This window comes from Corvus hawaiiensis, chromosome 25, assembly GCF_020740725.1.
Source record: "Corvus hawaiiensis isolate bCorHaw1 chromosome 25, bCorHaw1.pri.cur, whole genome shotgun sequence".
NCBI lineage: Eukaryota > Metazoa > Chordata > Aves > Passeriformes > Corvidae > Corvus > Corvus hawaiiensis.
The window spans coordinates 933,031-953,920 of NC_063237.1; the positions used below are offsets into that span (position 1 = coordinate 933,031).

Below are 20,890 nucleotides of genomic sequence, written 5' to 3' on the forward strand. Positions count from 1 at the left end.
TGGAATTCAGTGAGGAGCAGCATTTTGGGTGCTCTGGGCCATTGTCCATCCCCAGGGCCTGGCCCATGGGACCTGCACCCCACTGCTGTGTTTTGGGAAAACGCCAGTGCCAGAGGGGGGCTTGGTCGGAGGCCTCGTGCCCTGGGCTGAACAAACACTTCTGGTTCCAGTAATGTGCTAAGAAAATAAAATAAAACACAACACAAGCAAGCCTCCCAAAGCCCAGGGAGGGAACATTACAAAAGATTTTAAAAAAACCCCACCCAACAAGATGATAGGAAGGGAAATGTGAGGATGAATCAAAATGTTTTTCAGAATGAAAACCATAAAACTTCTGCTTCCTCTTGATGGCAGAGAATTAAGCAGTTAACGAGCCCTTGGAGATGCAATAAACCTTTCAAACCAGCTGAGAGATGCTCAGGAAGGAGTTGAATGAATTCCTTTGGCTGCTGTGATGATGAAATGTGCTGGGGTCCCCTTTGGTGAGGCATCCACATTTCCAGCCCTTTGCACTTTATCTCCTGGAACCACCTGGTACTGGAGATAGCGGAGGGAAGGAGGAGAGGTGATTGTTTCTGGAATGGGAGGAGTGTCCACTGCAGAGCTGGCTGTTCCCAGGCAGCACCTGGCAGGGTTTGAGCTGCTTGCAGCTGAAGCAGTGACTTCCTGCAGGGAGGGTTTCTGGACTCACTGGCTGAAGACCCCACAGCTCAGAAAAGGACTAAAATCCAGCTTAGGATCAGTGATTTTTGTTACTTGCCTGGGAATGTGGCACTGGAAAGGGCTGTGTGCTCGGCTGGAGAACCCAGCCCCAGTTCTGGGCTCAGAGATTCTCTGACCCAGTTCCCTGGATGGGGCTGCAGGAGCGTACTGAGTGTCATCCTGTGCTCGCTCCCTCACTCCCTCCTCCTGCCTTTCCCAAAGCTCCTGGGCATTGCCAGGAGCCACATGCTGGCCCAGGTGGGCCTTTATGGCTTTTCATGCAAACCACGTGTGCCATCGAGTCTGGTGTAATTGCAGGAACCCACAGTAATTAACTGCCATTAGCAGAACTTTAGTGTTGCTGCTGTTACATCCTGCGAGAGGAAATCTGTGTCTGTTCCCTGCTGGGATGAGGCTGAGGTACCTGTGATGCCTTGAGGCCACCTAAAAACAGAGACTCGACAGGAGTAAGGGAGCAAAGCAGGTTTTTTATTTGAAAGGCCTTCAAAGATACCCCTGGGGAGCCAGAGGCCACTGCCCACATGGACCCCAGGTCACAAGTTCTTCACACTTTTATAGGTTTGGTTCATTTGCATATCAGGGTTAATTCTCCAATTAAAGCTTCAGTTAATGATGTCGTTTCCCCAAGCTTGCCCCCCCTCCCCCCCTTTAGAGGCTTTGGTTTACACATTTTGGGCCTCCTGGGTGTCCCTGGAGAGCAGGCCCAGAGAGGCTTTGTTATGTCTGCCTGGCACGAGAGAGCAGAAGTGAACAGGCTCCAAGAAACTCCAGAGTTACACCCTGGGCAGTGCAGGATTTGAAAAGTAAGAAAATTAAAACCTAAGGCATCACCTGTCTGGTTCAAACCTGGATTGTGGTTTGGGATCTAGAAGCCAAAATCAGTTCCTGAACCGAGAAGTTCACCTGCAGGGGAGGGATTTCTGCAGCAGATGGACACAGGTACCCGACAGAGTCACACAGTGTGGTGTCAGGAGCTGCTCTAGGTGATGGTCAGGGCACACTTGACATTTGCAAAATTAAGTCTTGGGTTGTCGTCCTGTCATCCTGCCTTTTCCTTCTGAGGGAACAGTCACTGTTCCCTCCATGTGTGGATGTACATCCCTAAAATGGGTATTCAGCCAAAGGCTGGGGATTCAAAGGGCAGAGGGAGGTTAAACACACACCCGATGGCCAGGTGTCATCTTCGTTCAGAAACTGAAAAATGAAGTCACCACTCCAGCAAAGGGCCCTCAGGTACAATTTTAACCCTCCTTGAATTTCGGTTCCTTCTCCAACCGTGCAGAATTCCCCCAAAATATCCTTGGTGCTGGTATGGTATATTTAGCTTAAAGAACAGATCATCCTGGTAACCAGATGAGGAAATGCCTGGAACAAGCCTGGGGGGATCTTTTCAGGGTGTATTAATTATTCTCACTGTACCCAGGCTCTTCCATGACAAAAGAGAACTTGAGGCAGAGCGTTGGTGCTGCAGCCCTCGGCTCCCCTGCCCTGCTCCCCACTGTCACTCCAGGTTTCCTGGTGGGAATGGGGCAGACAGGGAGGGTACTGTTTATTTATCTGCCTCTTGATGTGTTTGCTTCTTGATTTATTTGCATCTTGATTTATTTATTTCAGTGGGCTCTACTGATTCCAGGGGCCCCCTCCTGTGGCTGCAGGATGGACCATTTAGGTCTTTGGGATTTGCAGCATTAGCAGATGTTGCCACAACACTTTAAAACTTGGTAAAACTCCTTTGCCCGATCCTCTGGGACTCCTGCATGCAGGAAATGCTGCTGCTGGGGGCTCAGCCCTGTGCAGGTCACTGGTGAGATCTGTGACCATTGTAGGGGTGGTGGTGGGGCAGGTGCGCATGGACATCCACAGGGTCTGGTTCGGGTGTGTCTGGCAGCCTGGGGTGCTCTTCTCCCACAGGGGACAAACACCACCGGCTGTGTCAGCACACAGAGCCTTGTCCTCGTCCTTTGCTGCACGGGATGGAGCTGTTGCACCTCTGCTGCCCTGCACAGTTCACATCTGGGCCCCACCCATCTCCCAGTGCTGTAGTGCAGTACAGTGCACACTTCAGCCCTTTCTGGCCACTGCTTGAGTAGGATAGAACTCCTTCCCTGTCCACTTCCAGCCTTAAAAACTTTCTTTTTCAAGAGGTGTTGAATCTTTTTGCATAAAGGCTTAAGTGTTGTCCTCCAGAAATGTTTTTGAGACACTATGAGAATTCTGGGCCTCGTGTTCTACCTGCTCTGCTCAAATCTGTCCTTGTGGGTGACTGATGGATGTGTCCCCAGTGTGCTCTGGGTGTGTGTTCAGTGAGAACCTGTTGCCTATCCCAGCTCAGAGTGTCTGGTTGGTTCCTGAAGCCATCAGCTGTGGTCCTCCTTGGAGCTCACCAGTGCTGAGGTAGCAGGAGGCTTCACCTCCACTGGTTTTCGTTCCCCAGAAAAGCAGCACTGGGTTTCCAAGGCTCTTTGCTTAATGTACAACAGCTCTGCTTGTCTCAAAGCCTGCCCCTGACTGGAAAATGGTGAGAGCTGCTGTACATCCCTGGGAATGTAACTCTGGAGCCTGGCTGGCTCGGTTCTGGCTGTCTCTTGGTGCCTTGGGGCATTCCAGGTGCAGGGTTTAATCTGCTCCAGCTGAGCCTGCGATTGACACGCTGCGGGATTTACAGCTTTCACCCTGTCCTGTGCTCCAGTGCAGAGCAGACGTGCCTTTATCCTGGGATACACCTGCTGATTTCCAGGGAGCCGTCTGAAAGGAGCCTTTCCTCCAGCTGCGAGGGTTTGCTGCAGGCTGGGAAAGCAGCCTTGTGGAGGCTGGGGGGAGCATGGAGCACCCAAGTGCAGCAGCCCTTGGGAGCAGTGCCTGCCAGATGGCGTTTGCTGCGTGGGGTAAGGGGATTTGCCACATGAGCTGCTCGGAATCTGTGTCACATGGCACATTGGCCAGACCTGGCATCTACAGAACAAACCGAGATCAGCAGAGGAGCTGCTGCAAAAGGGCGGCTGGCAGAGGGATCCACAGGGACCCACAGGGACCCCAGCTTTTTTTGTGAAGATTTGCTGATGCTCACAGGAGCTCTCTCTGTGTTGGGGGCAGTTTTATGGCCTTTTGTAAATCCAGGGATTCGCTCCTCTTCGAGCTTCCAGGGATGGACGCGCGGCCCCGGCACTGGATGTGCGTGAGCCTGGGAAGCCAGCTGGAAGGAATGGGGTGGTGAAGCGGCTGCAATATTAACTTGACACCTGATTATATCCCCTGGGCTGATTTTTCCATTCTGTCATGCCCCGCTCTGTCTGCACTTTCTGTGAGCGTGGGATGCTGTGGAGCTCTCCACATCCAGCTGAAATTATTGGGGATGAAATTATCGGTTATAAAAGCTCTCCTGGCCATGCTGCCAAAAGTAGCATCTCCCTGATGTTTGTATTTCCTTAAACCAAGCAGGATAGGTTAATCCTATCTAGATTTGAAAGATAGCATTTATTCCATTTTAAGGCTCTTCTGGGATGGGATTTCACACCACAGTTCCTGTGCAAGTTGTCATGGGACCTGTACTGTCTCTGTTTGGCCAGAATTGGCCTTTTTTGACCTGATCCATATCCTGGCATTCTCTTGTTAAAGCAGGAGCACCTCTGACCAGTTTCCACACCAACTCCTGAAGTTAAATTTCCTACAGGCTTTCTCCCCTAAGGAGGAACTGAAGCCATGGCCCAGCTGAGAGTAGTTTATGGCACCTGCCAAGAGCACAGCCTGAACTAGGACTTCACTAACCCCAGCTGTTGTTGTTCAGTGCCCCAGGTCCTCAAGAGCTGCACTGAGTTCATCGAGAAGCACGGCATTGTGGATGGGATATACCGGCTGTCCGGGATCGCCTCCAACATCCAGAAACTCCGGTAAGGGCCTGCCTTGGAGCCCCTGGCACGGGCAGGGGCACAGCCTGGGCTTCCACAGGCAGAGTCATCCTGCAGGAAGCTTTCCTTCGGGGTAAAGGATCAGGCTCATGGTGTCACTGTGCTGTCATGTTTCATTTCTGTTCCTCCTCGCTCCGGGAGCCCTTTGGAGCAGTTGATGTTTCTCCCTGCTGCCTTGGGCTCCTGGCTTTTACCCGCAGTTAATTGGTGATGTGCAAAGGATACGTGCCTGAGTCTGGGGGGTGGCACTGCTGTGCTGCACAGGGAAGGGCCAGGAGTGTGTCCTGGTTGTGTTCCCATCACAGCAAACCCTTTATTGTTTTGTGAGGCTGTTTTCCTCCTGCCGTTTGGTGTGGGATGTTCTGTTGTGGAGCACTGAGGGTGCCGAGTGGACGTGACTCATTCCAGCACTGGTCCTGGGCCCGCGGCCTGCAGAGGCAGCACGGGGGGATTTTCCGTAGGCAGAGGATTTTTTTGGTCCCAGCTGTCCCCCAGTTCAGTGGGCAGGTTTGAGCTGGGACAGTGACTGTTCAAACCCTTGGATGGATGGATTTGTTCTGCTTCAGATTAATCCTGTTTCTCATCCGAGCAAGTCCCATTTTAAAAATCTGGTCCCAAGGCTTTGATATCCAGAATCCAAAGGCTCCAACTGGAGCTGTGACTGAATAAAACATTTGCTGTTGCTTCAGTTACATACTGTATATATGTATATATATATATACCCTGTATATATATATATATACCCAATACCCTTTATTCCCCATTTTGACTTGTGCTGGACCATCCTTCTAATCTCTGCCCTAGTCCATTTTTTCCCTTTAGTGTTGCCAGGACCATTTTCTCCTTCACTGTGTATCAAAGGTGGTTTAGAAATGGTTTTCTAAAATTGTAATTGCATCATTCCCTGTTCCAGTGCAGAGAATGCAGTAACAGCCTGTTTTCCAGGTTTCTGAGATGTTCCAAGGACAAAAGGAAGGGAGTACATGGCATAACTTATTGACGCTGTCCCTGTTCATGTAAATCACTACAGATTTTGAGTGTTTGATGAACGTAAGACACGTCTTGCCGCAGTTCCCAGCTGTATAAACAGGGCATTTCAAAGCTAGGGCTGCAGTATCCTTACAAGTGAGTCACTGTGCTTAGGTTTCCCACAGAAGAACTGGATCTCCTGGATTTAAAGGGCTTTTTGGTTGGAGAGAAGGTTAGAGAATTTATTCCACGTGGGGGATTTCTGTGGGACAGAGGTTGGCTCTTCAGTAGGGCAGTAGCTGCCTTTATTTGGCAGGTGGGCCAGCAGAGCCATTGTTGGTTTGGGGTGTGGATCCCTGTATCCTGGCTCTTTGTGAGAGCTGTGGAGTTGTGTTCTTTGCCTAATGAAATCTTCCTTTGGGTCAGAAGGAGTAACATGTAGCACTGGGAACAGCCAGTGTGGAGGGATGGAGGGTTGAGTGTAGTGGGGCATCCCTCTCTTCCCTCCACATTCACTTCTGCAGGGGAACAGCTCACTCTGACCCAGTGTGAGCTTTATTCCCAGGAAAAGCCAGTGGAGTGGGGCAGGATATGGGCAGGGAGGTGGAGCCAGGGCTGAGTGTGTTTGTGTGGGGCGGGCTCGTGCCTTCCTGAGCTTCTCTGTGGAGCCAAGTGCAGGAACTTGAGTTTCTGTCCCAGATGTGAGCGAGGGGGGAGTCAGAAGGTGCCTGTGGCAGTGGTGTGTGCTTGACACTGAGGGCTTGGAAAACTGAATCCTTCCGTTCCTCCTGTGCTGTCCTTGGGGTGAGGAAGGGATGGCCTGTTCACCCTGAGGAGGTGGGGACCTGTCCTGCCCCTGGTGTGGGGTGTGAATGGCTTCCCACGAGCAGTATCTGTGTCCAGGGATGGACGGAGCTTGGCCTGGTCCCGGGAGGGCCCAGTTACAAACACGCCTGGTGCCCTGGGCACGTCCTGCTCCCTGGGCAGAGTGAGCTCAGGGGTTGTGTGACCCTCTGGGCACAACCTGCCAGCTTTGGGTGGGGGACAGGACAGGGACAGGGACGTGGCCACCACAGCCAGCCCCAGCTGTGGTTGCAGTGCTGACAGGATGAGTCCCCATGGCTGTGAGCAGCCTGAAGGCCCTGGCAGGGACCCCGAGGTTCTCCAGCTCCCAGGGCCTGGCTCACCACACTCATCCCCCTGGAGTGTCCTGCTAATTGGAAACAGCACTTCCCAGCACATACTCCCAGCAGTGAGCCAGCTCAGCCTTCTGAGCTCAGCTTTTATTTCATAAACATTGGTGATTTGGGGTTTTTTCTCTCTCTGAAAACCAAGGGAGTGCTATGGGATTTTCTTCATGTGGTTCCTGGCTGTCTTCTCCCTGTAGCAGAGGCAGGCTCAGCTCACCAGCTCATCCCCCAGGAATTCCTGCACTCCCTGGTTTCCATATGCTGCCGATGGCAGTGCTGCTGGCATGGCTTTGTCATTGCCATTTCCAGGCCTTTGAAATGCAGAGGGACAGCAGCTTTCATCATTCCTATGGGCAATCCCAGGCACAGCCCTTGGGAGTTAAACTTGTTCTTGTGGTCTTGGAAGATGTTCTCTGGAGACTTTGTGAAAAGCCCTGATGCAGCAAAAAGGATTGCAGCCAGTTGGTCGTAAAACTAGCTGAAAATGCCTTATTAGAAAAAAGAAAAGTCTCTTTTTTGGAAAAAATCCCCACTGGCTGCCCCACAGCCGTGGGTCATGTGGCTTTGGTGACTAAGTGTTTATTTTTTCCTGTAAATCAGGAAAGTCTTGCTGTAATTTGTGCTGGGTTTGATGTCATTCCTCCTCCTCAAACCCCTTTACCCATTTCTCTGTTCTCATTGCCAGCCATGAGTTCGACTCCGAGCAGATTCCTGACCTGACCAAGGACATTTACATCCAGGACATCCACTGTGTGGGCTCCCTGTGCAAGCTGTACTTCCGTGAGCTCCCCAACCCCCTGCTCACCTACCAACTCTATGAGAAGTTCTCCGTAAGTATGAGGCAAATGTGGGGCACTTCCCCTTTCAGTGGGGCTTCAGCTGGTAGAGCAGAGAAAACCTGGAAGCTGGACCTGCCTTCCACTCTCTTCCCTCTCTGCTCTGTGTCAGTTGGGGTTTGGAGCCATCAGAAGGGTGTATCACCAGAATTCCCAGCCTGACACTGTGCTGCCCACACTCCCGATTCCATCCTGCCATTCCAGAAGGGGCTGGCAGTGGCCCGGGGTCTGAGGGGCCTTTTCTGTGTCCCCTTTAGGTTACTCACAGGTGCCTTTGTCCCCTGTGCCACACTGTGTTGGTTCCACTTGAGGGGTCCCAGCAGAAGGTACCTGGCACACTTCCCACGCTTTGCAGGAGTTCCCATCTTGTTTGCCATTTCCCAGGAATGGGATGAGAAGCAAGTGATTCTCTGAGCTGAATGCCTTCTGCAGGAATTCTCTGTGCCATTAACATGTCCCAGGTCATGAGTTACTTGGCCTTCCTTACGTGATCCATGTGCTGCTCTGTCCCCAAGACAGACCCCTCGCCCAAGGGGGAGAAGAGCAACAAAATCCACCTCACTGCCAAGATTGGTGTGTTAGGGGTTTATTTGCAGCTAAATCCTTTCCTGCCTCATTCCAGGATGCTGTTTCTGCTGCTACAGATGAGGAAAGGCTGGTTAAGATCCATGATGTGATCCAGCAGCTGCCACCTCCCCACTACAGGTGAGTGCAGCCTTTGGGGTGTTGTGGGCATTTTGTGAGAGGAATTCTGTAATTCCAGTTTCCCTCTCCAGACAGCCACACTGTGCCTCTGCATACTGAAATGGTTATGGCTATAGAAGGTTGATTTATATTTTAATTAGCTCCTTCCCAAACACTGTACACTAAACATGGTCTTAGTTGACTTCCTTGGAAACTCCGTGTGGGAGGGAAAGAGGAGCTCGTTATGTCAGACTAAGGAAACAGTTTCATTGTGGGGGGGCACAATACAGTGTTAAGAGCACTTTAAAAAAAGTGAAATATAGCCAAAAAATTGCTCAGGCCTTCAGTCAAACTTGGTCAACTGTATTTTGTCTCCAGATTGCCCCTCCCTGCAACAATAGTAATGAGCAAATACAACAATGCTCTGTGAGAATAACTGATATAATTAGTTATATTAGTGTTATATATTAGAGAGCATAATATGGTGTTTAAAAATCACCAGTTAAAATACTGTATTCAAGTTAATTAGTGGTAGTAAGAACTCATGCTGTATGGTAATGAGTCTTGACTAAGAACAACAACATTTTAACGGTCTTTAGTAACAAAAATTATGGCAGGGTGTGGTGAAAAGGCATCAGACGAATTGGTATTGGTGATAGGCGTTAATAACTACATAGAATACATGTTAATGAGACTTTAATATTAATAACTAGTGATGCATGGTAAGTAGCATTCAGTAATTGTGAATTGCACTTGGTAGAAACAGCTAATGACAGTGTATGGTGGAAGTTATTTACAGATTGGTGACTATTTTAATTGGCTGGGCCAGTTGCCCTGATGTGTCCCCGTGGTTTAGGTGCCCGTTTGGGGTGAATGCAGGCGGTATTTGGCTGTTGCTACCTAAATTACAATACTTCATCACAATCATCAATTGATTATTGTAACGTATGTTAATCTGCAGGATGAGTTAGAATTCTGGTCCAAGTGGTCTGGTGTAACACATGAGGACAACTATCCATAACTATTTATAGTCATTTCTGCTAATAAATGCTTAAATTTCAATTACTGTGATCTGTGGTGATTAGCTGGACAACTGCAATGCTGCAGTGAGTGGTATAAATAACTAATTGTAAAAGTTAACTGGGATTTAACTGATGTGTTATAAACTACAGCTGTGCTACTTGCTCTTTCTGTAAGGTTGGCTAGTTGGTGCAACAGCTGCTGCTTGTAGTAACTAATTGCAACACTGATGTTAATTGAGGGGGGTGTGGCCCTTGGAAAAATAGACTGATCTCCTTCTTTTCCATTCACCTCTTCCCTGAAATGATTTTTGCTTTATGGGGCTGGTTAAACTGGGCACTGGTACCAGCAGCTCATCAGTCTCTGAGAGGGGGCACAACACCTGGATGTAGAATCTGTAGGTTACAGGGGACTGCTCTCCTTTCCTGGGGTTTACTTGGAAAAAGGAAAAAACACTTTATTTTTCTTCCACTCAGTGATGAGAAGTTGCAGGCAGGAGGTGTCTGCTTGGTTTCCAGCCATAGCTGTTTTCTTCACTTCCAGTCTTGTCTATTTGTGGAATTTTGAGCCCCAAAACACCCTCCCTGCTCCATCTCACTTCCCCCCCAAAAAAGGACAGGCCGTGAGACAGACACAAGCCAGGGGCACCAGGAGGGTAGAGCAGCATTTTCACTGCCACCTCCTGCTCCCTCCTCCCCAGCCTGTATTAAACACAAGAGTGCTTAATATATAAAACCCACCATTTTTTAATGTGAACAGAAGCCTCCAAAGTTTAACCTTCTATCTGTCTTACCCACCCACAGGAAACCTGCAGCCAGGAATTTCCAAAGTAGGGCTCAGATACAGCTGGCTGGTTTTCAGTGTCCTGGGGTGTCTGAATCAATACTCCCCCCCTTCCCAGGATTAGCATTCCACATCCTTCCCTGCACATCCCTGAGCAGCCCCTCAGGGCTGCCACACACCTGCAGAGGGGTTTTTTCTGGAACTGTCCTTTCCTTGAGCCTGGACAAGTCAGAAGAGACTCCCCTCACCCCAGCATGTGTCATTATTGCCGAAGCCACGTCCACCGTGGGGCTGAGGGGAAGGAGTTCAACATTCCTTTCTGGGAGCTGTCAAACCAAAAGGAAATAATGAGCTGGGTTTGTGCTGTGGATCACGGCCTGGCTTTGCTCAGTGGTGCTGAACGTTTGCCTCTCTCCTGTTTTCCAGGACACTGGAGTTCCTAATGAGACACTTGGCTCGTCTGGCTGATTATTGCTCCATCACAAATATGCACACCAAGAACTTGGCCATCGTCTGGGCTCCAAACCTCCTCAGGTACTGTGGGATTTTCCCATTTCAATAGAAGATAAATGTTCACATTTATAAACAACAGATACTCCAGAAAATCCCAGCTTTCAGCAGCTGGGAAGAGCTCTTCCTTTCTTCACCCAGTGTGCTCTTCTCCTCCTGTAAAATATGGGAAATTATTCTAAGCAGGATTTAAGATCAACTGGCAAGTTCCTGACCTAGTGATGTAAACCAGCCCCTGTATTATCCTGTCTCACACAACACAGTTCCACTGCCTGCAGTTCTGTCAGTAGTGACAAAGAAGAGTTCCCTCAACCCTCTTTTAGAGGATAATTTCTCCTCTCCTGGATAGATGAGACTGGTGTGTCTTTGATCATCCAGGAAAATTTCTACAGTGGCATCACTGATTTCCCACTGCATAAGTCTCTAATTTGACAGCTTTTGGCTGCAAGAATTGAAACTTACAGAAGTGATCTTGGATAAATCTGTCCCCTAAAATCGGTTTTGAATCTGCATGATAGGGCACTTTAATGGTGTAACTTAAAAAATTTTGCTTTAAAAGCAAAAAAAGAGTATCACCCTGCCCTCTATTGTACTGACTCCTGAACTGCTGTTGTTAGCGACCTGAGAAATCCGAGTGTGCAGTTCATCGTGGAATCCCAGAAGGGTTTTGGGTTGGGAGGGACCTTAAAGCCCCTGCCATGGGCAGGGACACCTTCACCTATCCCAGATTGCTCCAAGCCCTGTCCTGGCCTTGGACACTCCCAGTTTATGCAGGTGGGCTCTTCTTTCTGGCAATTCTTCCACAAGCAGTGGAGTGATCTTGTGTTTGAGATTGCTTTGGTGGGTCCTGGGGCACTCACTCAGCAGGATCAGTTGGAGACACTCCCTGCTCAAGGGAAAATCCCCTTAGAGGCCACAGCAGGTTTGTACAACAGCACTGCCTTAAACTGTTCCAGCCGTGGAAATGAGTTAACAAAGAGCTCTTCACTGTGGGTGTTCAGTGTATTTACCTCAATTCAGGCCTGTCCCACACTCCCTTTTCCTCCCAGCCCAGTGTTCCTCTTGTCCTGTGAGTAAGACTGGCACCTGGATCTGCAGTTTGGCCATAAGTCCCCACAGTCAGTGATCATTTGTGAGCGTTGCTGAGATTGAACCCCAGAACTGTCCTGAAGCCTTTTCTGCCTGAGCCCGAGGCCCTGCAGCCCCACAGGTGCCCCGGCCTCAGGCAGCAGGAGCCTCTCCCCTCACGCAGTGTCCCTTTGTGCAGGTCCAAGCAGATCGAGTCCGCCTGCTTCAGCGGCACGGCCGCCTTCATGGAGGTGCGGATCCAGTCGGTGGTGGTGGAGTTCATCCTGAACCACGTGGATGTGCTCTTCAGCTCCAAGCTCAGCTCTGTCATCCGGGATGGGGCAGGTGCGTGCTCTCTGCTGCTTCACTTGGGCAGGAATGGCAGCACTTTGTGGGTCTCTGAGCCTCCTCTGGGACGCTGAAATGTTTTTATTTTAACCTAGAGGACACGTTTCTGGGTTGGGATGTCAGAACCCAGACATGGCTTGATTTTAGAAATTGCTGTCTGTACCTTTCTTAGAAGCCACAGGAGTGCAGAGATGAATGTTTGGCTTCTACTTCTATGTCCTGCCACCGTGAAATTGCAAGGAATCACTTAAATCTTTGTCCCCCCTGCTCCCTCTCCTTTTTAAAACCATCTTACTGATGCTTCTGCTTCAGTATTACTTACCAATGTCTGTCTACCCTCATCCGTACCTTAGAGCACAAAGAGGAATGAACTGGTGTAATGCAGTCTCTCTGCATTCAGTAATGTTGAGGCTAAGGAACTTAAATCTTGCTCTTAAAAGGCTATTTTGACATCTCCTGTACCGGTTATTCCTTCTGCAGAGCCTGTGTGGGCTCATGAGCAGGGCTGAGCAGCCACACGGCTCAGGCTGGTGTTGCTTTAGGATGAGGAATGAACCTGGAGCACCTGGAACGTCATCCAGCCTTGCAACCTACAAATTCCCTGGAGTAACTGAGACCATGTACCTGTTCCATCGAGAAGGAGCAGAGTTGCACCGGGAGAAAAGTTTACTCTGTGTCAGTGTGGCTGCTACAAGCTGTTCCTGCTCCTAAGCAGCATTAAGGCTGCACCATCTGCCTTGATAACCTGCCCTTGCCTGGAACATGCACAGACACTGCAATTGCCCCCACCTGGGGACTGCACAGAGCTGGGTTTCCACTGTATTTGCTGCTCCCTTCTTTTAAACAAACCCTACCTCTGCTTAGGCTGGCAGAGTTGATCCAAGTCCAGCTTTTTCTCCTGCCGTAAGGCAGTTCTAAGTCCATGTGTTGCGTTCCACTGTGGCGAAACTGCGAGGAGTTGTTTTAAAAATGGATGGTCGGGAAGGAAATTAAGCCAAACAAGGCAAACGTTGTATCTGAGAACCATTTATTGGTAACAAAAAAGAGAAGGAAAAGGAGTTGCCCAAACGAAAGAGGGCTGGAAGAGACAGAAAAGAAGAAAGGAGAATGGAAAAGGACTGGGGGAGAGGAGAGAGAGGGGACAGAGAGAAAAAGAGGGCGTTACCCCAGCGGGTCAGGGCAGTGCTGTGGGTGCCCTGGTGGGGGCCGTGCTCGCTGCCTGCCTGGGGCTGCTCCCGAGGGGCGACGGCCCCAGACACGCGGCGAGTGGGCGCTCGGACGGAGCACCAGGAGCCTGGACAGGGTCACGGCAGGATCGGCGCGGCAGGGAAGGATGCAGGCAGCCCGGGCAAGGACATGGGGTGAAGTGGCACAGGAAGGCAGGACAGGTGCGAGGGCGAGCCAGCGAGGGCAGCAGAGCCAGAAGGCAGGCTGGGGCCAGGGCAAAGGAGCGAGCGAGCCAGCTGGCAAACACCAGCAAACAGCAGCGAGCCTCACGAGCAGCAGTGCAGTTGGTTTTTCTACCCCCTGGCCCCTCCCAAAGTCCGCCTGCTGACAGGGAACCACTGGTCTGGTCCAACCTTCCTGTGCCATCCATGGGTGGAGACCTTTCTCGACCTGACTGGAGAAGCTCCTCCACAGTGTCCTACTGCCTGCCCCATGGGAGGTGTTGCCAGGCAGAGTCCCCCCAGAGCCCAGGCTGCTTCTGGTTGCCTCCTGCACATGGCACATGTGCCCCCCTCCTCCACATGCCTCTGACAGCCATAGCAAAACTGAATTGGCTCCTCACACCATGGAAGCCAGAGGTTAGCTTGGCTGAGCAGTGCCAGCCCCAGCAGGCTGACTCTGCCAGGGGAAGGAAGATAAGCATGCCCCAAATCCCAGCCAGATGATTATCCAGGCTTAGAATGGCCCGTGTAAATTCAGCTAATTGTTTAATGACTTGGTCATTTGCGTTCAGTGGCTTTGACACAGACCTGGCAGGGAGAAGGGTCAGGCTGTTGGGCAGCATATTGACCAAGTGCAGGAATTCTGCATCCCAGAATGGCTTCCTGGGAGCCTCTGGGTGTGAGCACAGCTCCTGCACCCACCTGTGAGAGGGGTGCTGCCAGACCTGTTTTGACCTGAACTTCACCCAGGACAGCATTTACAGCTCCCACACCCCCCAGACTGTGCATCCTTCCCACAGAGCTGTGCTGCTCCAGGGCCAGCCGTGGGACTGGACCAACCAGGATGTTCTGCACTGGCACATCTCCCCCACAGCCCCGAACTCACCTGGGAATAACCCTAGAAACACCTGTACAAGAGGCAGTGGCAGACACAGGAGAGCTGCTCCTACAACAGGCTCCCTGTAATCTCCTCTCCACTGAAGCTGTCAGCAGCAGGAGGCAGCAGCAGCTACTTTGAAATTTTACACATTTATCTCCAAAACCAGGCACAAGCTGTAAAAGGCCACGGGCAGGGCACACAGCAGATTCTGTTTGCTGTGCCCAGGTGCACTTTGGTTTTTAGCAGCTTCAGTCACACATGGCATTTCCTGCTGCAGCGAGAAGTGGAATCTGGGAATGGCCCAGGTTTTATACAAAGGAAAACATAATTTTCTTTATGCTCTTGAATAGACATGAAGGAAAGTATGTCACAAAGGTTTCCATCCTACCTGCTTCCCTCTGCTTTTTTTTTTTTTTAATACACTAAGCCATTATTCTTTTAGTCATCAACGTATCTGTGACATTGTGACCACATTTTGTCCACATCTTGGTGGTTGGGATAACAGGTTCAGAAAAACACAGCACCTCCCTAGACACACAGAGCTGAGCTTTGATCTCTGCACTGCTGTTTGCTGACTCTCCCTGTTGCCTGTGGTTTTCCTTGCAGGGCACAGCTCTTTGTCCCGGCCCAAGTCTCTGCTGGTGTCCTCCCCCTCCACGAAGCTGCTCACGCTGGAAGAGGCTCAGGCACGGACGCAGGCCCAGATCAACTCTCCCATCGTGGCAGACAGCAAGTACATCGAAGTGGGAGAAGGCCCAGCAGCTTTGCAGGGGAAGTTCCACACAGTCATAGACTTCCCATCTGAAAGGTAGAGACAGGTTTCCTTTCCAGCATGTGTCATACCTGTGTTATTTTGAATATGGCAAGAATTTGCTTATATTGACTTGAGACTTGTTAAATATGTAAAGCATTGGAGCCAGTTTTCCACCTGCTGTGGACTCTGGGAGGATTTAGCTCACATCAGTGGTGTGGTGGACTTGGTTTAGCCAAATAATTTGTGCTCTACTCCCTTGTTTTCAGCAGGGGTATCATTAAATGTATAAATCCCTGTTGTCTGTGATGCAGAGATGCCTGGACCAGTCACACACAGAAATGTAAACAGGGTGAACACCTGCAGATGCTGGGGTTTTCCAGATCTCAGGACTAAGTGCCTGTCACAGATCCAGGTTCGCTTGAAGTGGAGCAGTTGGACAGGCTTGAGGACACTAGAAATTAAATATGGCGGTGGAGGAGACAAAGGTGGTTTTACAGCAGGAGTGAGAGATGCTTTCAAACACCTTTATGGCTGTCCAGCTTCCCAGAGAGCTGGGGCTTCTTCCATAAAATCCATCCCTTGGCTGCTGGACTGGATAAGGAGGAGCCTTTCCTCACCTGCACTGCAGCTGCTTTGCAGAGGCTGGGGGAATTCACCTAGCAAGACTTTAGGGCTGTGCCGGAAGAATGAAAACATCCTCGGCTATGGAAAAGAGGGAGTTTCCAAGCAGAAACCAGGAGTTTCTGAGCAGAAAGCAGAGAGTGCTGATGACAAGCAGCCAGGATTGAGCTGCAGCTCCCCCTCCATCCATGTGTTCCATTTTCTCTCCCCAGGAAAAGGCCTCCCAGTAAGATGAAGAAGTCTCCAGTGGGGAGCTGGCGTTCCTTCTTCAACCTGGGAAAATCCTCCTCCGTGTCCAAGCGCAAACTGCAGCGCAACCCCAGCGAGCCCTCGGAAATGAAAGCCATAGCCCTGGCAGGTGAGGCCCCCTTCCAAAACCCGGGCATTTCAGCAGTGCAGAGGGATGTTTGCAGCGGGCTTTTATCTCCTTCTAGCGTCCAAGCCGTGCACGACACCTCCAGCAGCTGCTCTTTCCCGATGGATCTCGGGCAGCTCTGGTGCCTGCCAGGGCTTGCACCTCCATGCTTTGCTTGGAGCAGCTTTGGAAAGACAAGATGTGGGTGCTGCTGTAATAAATCACAGGATAATTCCTTCTGACACTCTCATTATGAGATGAGAATGCAGTTCTGGTTCCCCTTGCTGCTGTCAGAAGATGAAACAAGGGAAAGGCACCTTCCCACAAACATTCCCTCCGAAAGCTGGACCAGAGTACCCAGAGAAGGCAGCCAACAAGCCTTTGTAGCCACAGCCAGGATATGTACGTGGAATTCTCAGCCTTTTCCATATATAATTTTCTGTCTCTTTCCAAACTAAAAAATACCAACGTGTTTTTGCAGTAGAACACACCACAAATCCCAAAATGTGGGCCTGTGAGAACTTTTATCTCCTCATCTCCCAGGTCCCTCTTTAAATTCTTACCCTCACAGTCCTCGCACACTCTATGATGCCCTTTGGGACTGTCTCCTCAGAGACTGAAATTGTACTTGTTTAGTGCCCATAAACCAGGGTGTGTAAATGTTCCTTCCTTCCCCCTTTTTGGCGGGGTTTTGCTTGTGGGGATTTGTTTCCCAACCTGTCACCTGCAGCAGTCACCATTTGGGTCAGTTATGGTTTCCAGGTAAAATGAGAATCAGAAACCCACCCTCAAAACAAAATTACTCTCAAGACAGTGATGTTGGTGCTAGAAACGCATTTATGTTTTTCCTGCCACCGTTACCCAGCTAAATGTAAACCCCTTTCCTAACTGATCCTTTCCCTGTGTGGTTCCTTCCCTCAGGAGGACGAGGAGACAGCGGGACGCTCCGCTCGGCCAAGAGCGAGGAGTCCCTCACCTCCCTGCATGCCGTGGATGGTAAGGCAGAATCCTACCTGCACTTCCAGGAAATGGGCATTAAGAGAGGCACTTGGTCATCTCTGGCTGCAGATATTAAACAGGGCAGGTTTTCCACCCTTTCAGGGAAGCTGAACTTGCTAACTGATGAAGCAGCTTTCTGCTCCCAGCACAGATGGGTCTCACAGAAATGCTCCTCATGGCTTCTCCTGCTTTGAAGATTAAAAAAAGCAAACCTCTTGCTCTGGTGTAGCTGGCACTGCTTATGTTCATTCCTTGGCACCTCCCCTCGCTATTTAAAGGTTGATAGGACAGCACTGTGAAGGAAAGTCATCTCTGAGAAAGGGCTTCAGCACATTTAAACTGTCTTTGCCTGTGCACACAGTTTCAGATTAAGTCATGCAAAAGAGTTTAAGCAAATGTAATACGCAGTTACTGCCAACGATGTTACTTTGTGTGCAGAGATCACCAGGGAACCTCTTGCTGCCTTAGGACTGTTCTGACCCCTGCCCACAGGGCCTGGCCTCCTGGACAGGAGGTGCTGTCACTAACCCATGTGTGTCTCCTCGTTCCAGGTGAATCCAAACTGTTCCGGCCCCGAAGGCCCAGGTCCAGCAGTGATGCCCTGTCTGCCTCCTTCAACGGGGAGCTCCTGGGGAACATGAACCGCTGCAACTCCTATGACAACCTCCCCCACGACGACAGCGACGGGGACGAGGGGCTCATCCACGTCCCTGCCCTCATCTCTCCCCGCTCCTCGGAGGACGTGGACCTGAGCCCGCCGGACATCGGTGTCGCCAGCCTGGACTTTGACCCTATGTCCTTCCAGTGCAGCCCCCCCCAGGCGGAGTCCGAGTGCCTGGACAGCAGCACCTCCCTGCTGGAGTCTGTCGACATCAATAAGGAGAAGCCAAGCCTGCTCAAGAAGGATTTAGAATCAGGCAGCCAGTCCCAGACCCCGGGCAGTGCCACGAGCTCTGAGCCAGTGTCCCCTTTCCAGGAGAAGATGAGTCCCTTCTTTACGCTGGACCTGAGCCCCACGGAAGAGCAGGCCTGCAAACCCCTCAGCTTCTCACCCAAGACAGCCCGAAAGCCCATCAAATCTCCACCACTGACCACAGAACCCACCTCCTTTGTGCTGCCCAGCCGTGTGCCAGAGGCCCTGGGAGGAGTGCCCACCACATCCAGGAACTCCTCTGCTTCCAGCTGGAGCAAAGGGATTGGCATCACTGAGATCACAAACAGGTCCCCAACCCAGATGTCCTTGCCCCTGAAAAACAGTGAAACAGGAGCAGGGGAAGGAGCCCACCAAGAGCTGCAGCATCCCCAGCTAGTGGCTGCTTGCAAAGCAGAGTTGCCAGAAGAAGGGGAGAGAGCCATGCCAAGCAGTCAGAATAAGACTGTACCCGGTGGACACACACAGCCAGGTACAGTGCATTTTCCTCCATTCTTTCTTTAAGTTCCAAAGGGGAGCTGCTCTCAGAACCGTCCTCCTCTGCGTGCCTTTAGGAGAGGGGATTTCCCGTCAGTTCTGGTCACGAGTGTCTTGCAGGGCTGTGCAGATCAGTAAGGTCTTAACCTCTGCCTTCTCCCTACATCACACAAATCTCAGATAATTTCCATAATGCTTTATATTCCGCTTTTTTTTTCCCATCCTGTCATGCGTGAAAATCTCTAGCATGTCCTTCTCAATCATTTCAGCCAGTAGACCATCTAAGACTTTCCTTTTTTAAATTAAAAATCTGCCAACACTCGAAGAAGGGACCTTTCCGCCTAAAACCTTATGATCAAAATTGTGTAAGGGTATCTCATTCTCTGCTACCTCCTTCCTACCTCTCTAGAAATGCAAGAGGATTTAGACAATCTCTTGGGTTTTTTCCTCTTTGTGATGAACTGCTGTGCTGTCGAGCAGCGTTTGCCTGTGAGACACAAGTGTTTCACATCAGAAGGAACTTCCACTGTGAAAGTGTGGAGAGCATCTATTTTTTTATAATAGTCTTAAGGTCACTCTCCTTATTGGGTAACATAAAATCACTCTCTCTCTCAATTTTCCCCCCATTAGGAGCAGTTGCCCTCGACTCCCCCCAGGATCCTGTTCCCGTCAGTTCTGTGTCTCTTATCCCTCCTCCTCCTCCGAAAAACGCAGCGCGCATGCTGGCCCTAGCGTTAGCCGAGTCCGCACAGCAAGCATCCGCCCAGTCCCACAAAAGGCCAGGAGATGCTCATGCTGAAAGCACAAATTATGGAGAGGCTGAAGCTGGCACAGCTCTAGAAAAGCTCCATCTTTCTGCGGGTGCTCCCGACAAGCTCCACCTGTTCACTGCTCTGCCCGAGAACCGCCTGCACTTCCAGCCCGGGGCACCTTTAGAGCAGGACTGCCAAGGCACGGCCGGGGAGCAGAACCACCCTCCCGGCGCACCTGGAGGCCAGGAGCCCCCGCCTCTCCACGCGGGCGTGCCCGGGGACACGCCTGGCAGCAGGGATGCGGAGCAGGAGCAGTGCAGCTTCCACCCCGGCAGAGCGGGGGACAAGGAGCCTTTCCCGGCCCACGGCGGGGACTGGGAGCCCGCGGCCCCGCACGGCCCAGGGGCGCTGCCCGAGCGGGAGCCGCCTGCCGCGGAGCTGGCTGTGGAGCAGCCCCACCTGCGCACGGGCCTGCTTGGGGACAAGCTGCACGCTCCCTGCACGGCCGAGGACAAGCTGCAGTCTCCATCCGTGGCTCCTGCCGGGGACAAGGGCGCCCCGGCCGTGGTGCCGTACCTGAGCACCCTCCCCAGCACGGCCGCTGAGCCCCACGCCCCGCCCGGGGCTGCTCCCCCGGCGGATGTCACCGTCCCGCCCGCGCCGCGCGCGGCCACGGCCCCGGCACAGAGACAGGAGCACCAGGCAGCCGTGGGACAGGTGCCAGCGGCCAAAGCACCCAGCGGCTCCGGGCAGGTACGTGCTGCTCCCTGCACAGCTCCTCTGGAGTGCTGAGCACTGGGAAAGTCGGTCCAAATCCAAATGGCAACGGGGGGATTCGCAGGACAGCAGGAGTGATGTGGGTATAACACAGCCTTGCGGGAAATCCTGTGCTGCTTTCTCAAGGGAACATCCCAGTATACCCACTCTCCTTGGTTTTAAGGAAAAAAGTATCTGCAGAGGCAGCTGACAGAAGGAATGATGGTTCAGAGTGCTCAGAAACAAGAATTCTTGGATCCTCTGACAAGGTCCTCTTCCAGCATCCTGATTAGGGTCTTGTCCAGTCAGTGACAGGATGAGAAGAACAGTCTTAACCTGCGCTGAGGGGGGTTCGGGTTGGACAATAGGAAAAATTTCTTCACAGAAAGGGTGGTTAGGTGCTGGAAGGGGCTGCCCAGGGAACTGGTGGAGTCCCCGTCCCTGGAAGTGTCCAAGGAACAACTGGACATGGCATTCAGTGCTCTGGGCTGGTGACAAGGTGGGGATCAGTCTCAGGTTGGACTCGACGGTCTCAGAGGTCTTTTCCAACCTAAATGATTCTGTGATTGGGTTAAACAAAGCAGGTCAGATTCCTTGTGCAGGATTGAAACATGGAAGTGTTCTGTCAGAAATCCAAACCCCCCAGCCCATGCCTGGCTGCAGCCCATCCTAAGCCCCGCAGCCACATTTAAGGCAGGAATTTCTGCTCTATTGCACTCCTTGATGTGCTCACCAGGGCCCTGAGCAGGTTAAATCCAGGAATGTTTTCATTAACATCATACATTTAAAAGCAGACCACCTAACAGAACACTGAGGGCACTGTGTGAAGAGACAGCCACCTCCTCCCCTTCCTCTGGTTTGGCATTTGCAGAACACAGCAGTTGTGATGGATCCCCAAATCTGCCAGTGGCACCATGCTGAGAGGGAACTTACACATCTGT

At 51.4% G+C, this 20,890-nt stretch overlaps 2 protein-coding genes across 10 annotated transcripts in view; one reads left to right on the top strand and one right to left on the bottom strand.

The window, feature by feature from the left end:
- Positions 1-20,890, top strand: part of ARHGAP32 (Rho GTPase activating protein 32) — a 239,498-nt gene that overhangs the window by 212,016 nt on the left and 6,592 nt on the right. For all 9 annotated transcript variants that reach the window (XM_048328557.1, XM_048328558.1, XM_048328554.1 and 6 more), the window contains 10 exons: positions 4,508-4,610; positions 7,473-7,617; positions 8,246-8,328; positions 10,537-10,644; positions 11,888-12,033; positions 14,911-15,112; positions 15,892-16,037; positions 16,956-17,030; positions 17,585-18,436; positions 19,072-19,946. In XM_048328557.1, the coding sequence (XP_048184514.1) occupies positions 4,508-4,610; positions 7,473-7,617; positions 8,246-8,328; positions 10,537-10,644; positions 11,888-12,033; positions 14,911-15,112; positions 15,892-16,037; positions 16,956-17,030; positions 17,585-18,436; positions 19,072-19,946 (2,735 nt within the window). The remainder of the gene's footprint in view (positions 1-4,507; positions 4,611-7,472; positions 7,618-8,245; positions 8,329-10,536; positions 10,645-11,887; positions 12,034-14,910; positions 15,113-15,891; positions 16,038-16,955; positions 17,031-17,584; positions 18,437-19,071; positions 19,947-20,890) is intronic.
- Positions 10,640-20,890, bottom strand: part of KCNJ5 (potassium inwardly rectifying channel subfamily J member 5) — an 81,625-nt gene continuing 71,374 nt past the window's right edge. Inside the window, exon 3 of the mRNA XM_048328571.1 lies at positions 10,640-10,776. Within this exon, the coding sequence (XP_048184528.1) occupies positions 10,754-10,776 (23 nt within the window). The 3' untranslated portion in view covers positions 10,640-10,753. The remainder of the gene's footprint in view (positions 10,777-20,890) is intronic.